At 53.5% G+C, this 5,550-nt stretch overlaps 1 protein-coding gene across 1 annotated transcript; it reads left to right on the top strand.

Moving 5' to 3' along the window:
- Nucleotides 1–316: 316 nt before the first annotated feature.
- Nucleotides 317–4,685, top strand: KRT8 (keratin 8). Its single transcript, XM_033118334.1, has 8 exons — nucleotides 317–546; nucleotides 1,182–1,242; nucleotides 1,704–1,799; nucleotides 2,373–2,537; nucleotides 2,847–2,972; nucleotides 3,585–3,805; nucleotides 3,933–3,991; nucleotides 4,268–4,685. Exons 1-8 carry the CDS (start codon nucleotides 332–334, stop codon nucleotides 4,468–4,470), a joined length of 1,146 nt encoding a protein of 381 aa, XP_032974225.1. The 5' UTR covers nucleotides 317–331; the 3' UTR covers nucleotides 4,471–4,685.
- The last annotated feature ends 865 nt before the right edge of the window (nucleotides 4,686–5,550 follow it).

Below are 5,550 nucleotides of genomic sequence, written 5' to 3'. Positions count from 1 at the left end.
TCTCATGTAAAGTGTTAATCAACACTTGGCTCTTCTTACTGGTCTGTAATATATAATCTAAATCAAGAAGACCTATTTGTTCTGCAAACAGAGTTTCAACAGGACTCTCCTCACTGTCTCCTTCCAGTCATACACCCTTGCATCATCCCCTCCTCTCCCCGAATTAGAAGGACATGGCTCCCTCCACTCACCATGCTGTCTCTCTCAGGTCATAGCTAAACAGGTCCCTGGGTTCTGGACGCCCACTCTTTGGGGAGTGGAAAACGCTGCTTGCTTCCCGGCAGACTCTGAGCCCTGGCCTGATGTGGACCTTTTGGCTCCCTTCTCCCTCATGCAGGTGCGGAGCTTGGAGCAGCAGAACAAGATTCTGGAGACCAAATGGAGCCTCCTGCAGCAGCAGAAGACGACCCGCAGCAACATGGACAACATGTTTGAGAGCTACATCAACAACCTTCGGCGGCAGCTGGACACATTGGCCCAGGAGAAACTGAGGCTGGAGTCAGAGTTTGGCAACATGCAGGGGCTGGTGGAAGACTTGAAGAATAAGTGAGCTGCCCTCCTCCCCACCACCACCTACCCAACTGAAGTCATCTCGTCCTGTCCCACCCCAGGGGACAGACGCCTAAGACCCCATGGCCCACTGTTTGTTGGGCAATGCGATTGTATTTAATCAGGGCCACCCTGTGACCAGGTTTTCTCAGGACGGTCTAGTTCATGCCCATTGTCCTGGCATAATTACTAGTAGCACCCATCCCCTTCCAATCTCAGGATTGTTCGGATTTGGACAACAAATTATACATTAATGTTTATGTAGTAAACCTTAGATGCGAGAGATGGGTAACCAACAGGCCTCTTGTATACGTACAACCCTGGCCCCTTTTTCTTCTTTACCCTGGATTTCCAGCACAACCCAGAAAGTTGTCCGAGGTTTCATGTCAGAACCTGTTGCTAACCCTCCTAATACCCCTACTATGTCTAATCCAATGTGTATTCATGGATTTAGAGAGAGATTTCCTGCTCCAGGCCTCCCCACTGGCTGATGAGCAGGACCAGGCAGGCTAGCCCTCTCATATCTTGCATTTCCATGAACTGAATTTTCTAGATATCCTTGGCCTCCCTCAAAAGTCTCAAGGCAACCTCCCCTTTGTCTTCATCCTTTGATTCTGTCTTTTCCTTACCAGGTACGAGGATGAGATCAACAAGCGCACAGAGATGGAGAATGAATTTGTCCTCATCAAGAAGGTGAGGGAGTCCTCTACCCCCACCAGACACTGGAGGCAGGGGCTTAGAGACTCAGACTAAGAGGATTTCTGGGTTCTGTCCCTAAATGTTTCTAAGTAATTGGCCATCATTTGGGTGCCTCCTCGATATGCAGCATAGAAAGGTAGGCAAGGACAGAGAGGTAAGGTGGTGCGTTTGGACAGAACTCTGGACATCGATGTTGGGACCTGGTTAAGAAAATGAAGCAGTAGAATTGGAGGTCTGGCCATAGAGGAGGAGGAGTGCTGCAGGAAGCTGAGGAAAGGTGTTCGGGCAGGGGATGCAGGTGCGGTGGGGCAGAGGCCTGACTGGTGGATCAGGCCATAAAGTGAGGCGGGCAACGCGATAGTTAGAAGGTTCGATGTCCGGGCCATTGGGTACCTCTGGGTTGGGGCCCAGGGTGGGCACTCAGCTCAATCTCCCTCTCCCACCACACCCTCCAGGATGTAGATGAAGCTTACATGAACAAGGTAGAGCTGGAGTCCCGCCTGGAAGGGCTGACGGATGAGATCAACTTCTACAGGCAGCTGTATGCAGAGGTGCGTTCTTCATCCACATCAGAGGCTCCTCCCGGCCCCCCATGTACCAACAGACAAGTAGCTGAATAATTATAGCTACTGATGTTAACCCAACATAGACTTTCTATATATTCTGTCCCCCTGCACGAGAGAGGTTTGATGATCCCATTTCCCAGAGGAGAACATGTGCTCAGAGAACTGAAATAGTCCAATGTCATCATACACAGAGTGGTGACCCAGTGGCAACTTGGGCCTGCTCTGTTCCAGTACTTTTGTTCTGAGTCTTTGGGCCATGTGTGGGCTCAGTATTGGTAGCTGAGAGCATGGAAGGGCCCTGCCCCTCTGGGTTTTCACCCAAAGCTCGGTTTGCTTTGATTCTGGCCTCATTTCATCTTTACATCCCTCTAGGTTCCAGGTCTTTGACCCATCTTCCTACTTCAGGACCTTTGTCCTCTCCCTAGTCCTCATGCCCACCTGGTCTTCTACTCTGTTGCTGCCCCCGCCCCCTGCTTGCCCCCTGAGGAAGGCCCTCTGCAAAAGGGGGGCTCCTGGTGTGCAGGGACAAGGCCTCACCACCTCTTTCCTCCGCCATAGGAGATCCGTGAGCTGCAGGCCCAGATCTCCGACACGTCTGTGGTCCTGTCCATGGACAACAACCGCTCCCTGGACCTGGACGGCATCATCGCTGAGGTCAAGGCCCAGTACGAGGAGATCGCCAACCGCAGCCGGGCCGAGGCTGAGACCATGTACCAGATCAAGGTGAAGAGCAGGGTCACTAGGCTGGCCCTACCCTCTGGACAATTCTGTGGCCTGGTTCATGAGCAGGGAGCAGGATTTCAAATGCCACTCTGCCTTCTATGAGCTGGGCCTGCTGGATGGGTGCCGGGGATATTAAGGTATCCCTGTGCCTTAGGGTCAGTAAGAAGGCCTTGAATGTGTGTGGGATGGGGGTTGGGCAGGAGGTGACCTAGACTCTGGTGACCTGGCCGACAGGGCACTCTCTTGGATGGAGGGTACCTTGGGTTCCAGGGGTCCTCTCAAGCCTCACTCCTCATCTCACCTTTGCAGTACGAAGAGCTGCAGACGTTGGCTGGGAAGCACGGGGATGACCTGCGTCGCACGAAGACGGAGATTTCTGAGATGACCCGGAACATCAGCCGAATCCAGGCTGAGATCGAGGCCCTCAAAGGCCAGGTATGGGCTGGACTGGGGGTGGGGGAGGATCCTCAGACCTCCCAGTGAGAGAAGAGAATGCAGGAAGTGGGGAGGGGTCTAGGAGATAATGCAGGAAGGAGGGAGGGGTCCGGGGTCGGGAAGGAATCCTAGATAAGAGTTTGGGTGTTGGAAGGGCAGTTATAGTTCAGCTTCTCCGAGTGCTCCTGGGAGGCTGAGGGGTGTGGAGGAAGCCCCTGGGGCCATGACAGGAATCAAAGGGGACTTGGCAGGTAGGTGGGAGGCTGGATGGGTCTCCCAAGCCTGCTTTATTTTATGTATTGTATATCAGGGTAAGATTGGTGCTTTAAGGAAGTCTAGAGTGCAGAGATCTAGTCCAGTTAGGGCAGGGATAATACCTTATAGTGTCCCAGGTGAGAAGTTTATGTGGGGAAGTGCCTGGAAACTGCTCACATTTCCCCATTCTGCTTTCAGAACTCACTGGTAGCATTTTCTTTGAGCTGGGTGGACTTGGTTAGTCTAGGTCAGGGAGTGGGTCCCTAAAGGAGGAGGCAGGGAGAGGAGGGTGGGTGCAGGGGCAGGAGGCAACCACACTCTGCTCTACTTGCTTACCTGTACCCCCGCCCCCGACAGAGGGCTTCCCTGGAGGCCTCTATAACTGATGCTGAGCAGCGTGGGGAGCTGGCCCTCAAGGATGCTCAGGCCAAAATCTCCGAGTTGGAGGCCGCCCTGCAGAGGGCCAAGCAGGACATGGCCCGGCAGCTGCGCGAGTACCAGGAGCTCATGAACGTCAAGCTGGCCCTGGACGTGGAGATTGCCACCTACAGGAAGCTGCTGGAGGGCGAGGAGAGCCGGTGGGTGTCGGGGGTCTTTGGCCCTGGTGCTGTCTCCCTGGGACCTGGGGTGGGGAGGAGTGGGCCCTGTTGTCCTATGACAAGACCAGGAGTTGGTCCTGACATCTCATATGTCCTTTGGGAACAGGCTGGAGTCTGGGATGCAAAACATGAGTATCCATACCAAGGTCAGCAGTGGCTTCTCCGGTGAGTACTCTGGCCCTGGGGAGCAGGGCAGGAGGGCAGGACCTTTCTACATAACCCCTATCCATTTTCCTCTTGAACAGCTGAGGAAGCTGAGGCTCAATTAACTGTCTAGTCCAAGGTCACATAGCTAATATCAAAGCTCTGTCCCACCTTGCTCATGGAACCAGGGTAGTTCCCCATCCCTAGGGAGTGTGGAGGGACTAGAGGGTGAAGGGGGCATTGGAGCCTGATGGATGTGAGGCTCCTATGCTCATGGGGCTGCCTCTCCCCGACCAGGTGCGCTGAGCCCAGCCTATGGAAACGTCACAAGCCCGGGCTTCAACTATGGCTTAAACATCCAGCCCAACTTCAGCTCTGGCAGGGACTCTGGATACTCCAGCCGCACCAGCACCAGCTCCTCCAGGACCGTGGTTGTGAAGAAGATTGAGACTCGAGACGGCAAGCTGGTGTCTGAGTCCTCTGATGTCCTGCCCAAGTAAAAGGCTAGGCTACTGGGGTCCTTCCTGGCCTCCGACCCTGTGGGAAAGGAGCTGAGCAAGGGGACATTGGTCACAGGAGACACCCCAGTCCTCAGCCCACCCTTGGGGGAGGAGTCTACTGCTTGGGGGACCATCTCTGACCCACACCCCCAACTAAAAGCCAAGTCAAGTGTTTTTTCCAAAATAAAATCTCAGCTGGCTATATGCCCACCCTACTTGTGTGTGTAGCTGTTGTCCATGGAGCAGTCCCTGAAGCTGGTCCAGAAGCTGGTAGGGCCTGGAGCAGGGTGGGCACTGGGAGGAAAGTCTGGCCTCCTCCAGACGGTTCCCAGAGAGACTTCTTTGCTGCAAGCTGGTTGAGGCCTTGGTCGTCGTGTACGTGCTCTCACATATCCCATTTCATTTTATCTGCATAGCAAACCTGGGAAGTAGGCAGAGCAGGTTTCAGATGGTATTATCAGGAGAGAGTTTAGTTTCCCTTCCCATAGACCACAGGAGGTCGACATCAGGATACTTGAGATAAGGAAAGGCAGACCCAGAGAGACCAAGGAGTTGGCCTAACTAGAAAGTGGCAGATACAGGATTTGAACCAGGGCTGTCCAGTTCTCAAGGCTGTGCTCCGCTTCAGTCAGGCACATGGTGTTTCCTTGGTGGCCAGAGATGTCTCTTTACCATTTTCATTCCTTTGCAGCTGGGACCTAGGAATCCTGGCTTTCCCATTTCTTCAGAGGCCCAGAGTCCATTCTTAACACCCACAATTTCTAGAAGCCAACATAGTGTAGGACTTGGCATTGATAAGTGGGCTCTTATTGTTCCACTCGGTCACACCCACCCTGCATTGCTCCTCACCACTCCCTCTCTGCCCTTTTACATGCAGTGTTTGTATCTCATTTATGGCTGAGTATACAAAGGGCATGTGCATTCGGTTTGCATGTCAAGGGTGTGCTGTGTGTATGGGTGTGTATGGGTTTTGTAAGTGTGTAAATGGGTTTGCCTGCTTTTGTTGAAACAGTGGCCAAGGCGTAGGGCAGGCACAGGTTTTGGACACAGCTGGGTGGAGCAGTGTGTCTGTCTGTGGCA

Source organism: Rhinolophus ferrumequinum, chromosome 10 (genome assembly GCF_004115265.2).
Source record: "Rhinolophus ferrumequinum isolate MPI-CBG mRhiFer1 chromosome 10, mRhiFer1_v1.p, whole genome shotgun sequence".
In the NCBI taxonomy this organism is placed as follows: Eukaryota; Metazoa; Chordata; class Mammalia; order Chiroptera; family Rhinolophidae; genus Rhinolophus; species Rhinolophus ferrumequinum.
Note: the sequence above shows the minus strand (reverse complement) of the source record. Positions and strands in the feature narration are given on the sequence as shown.

Coding starts and splice junctions, on each gene's coding strand:
- KRT8 (XM_033118334.1), top strand. CDS start 332: ATGCAGGTGCGGAGCTTGGAGCAGCAGAACAAGATTCTGGAGACCAAA. Junction 1,243..1,703: donor AATTTGTCCTCATCAAGAAG/GTGAGGGAGTCC, acceptor CACACCCTCCAG/GATGTAGATGAAGCTTACAT. Junction 2,973..3,584: donor TCGAGGCCCTCAAAGGCCAG/GTATGGGCTGGA, acceptor CGCCCCCGACAG/AGGGCTTCCCTGGAGGCCTC.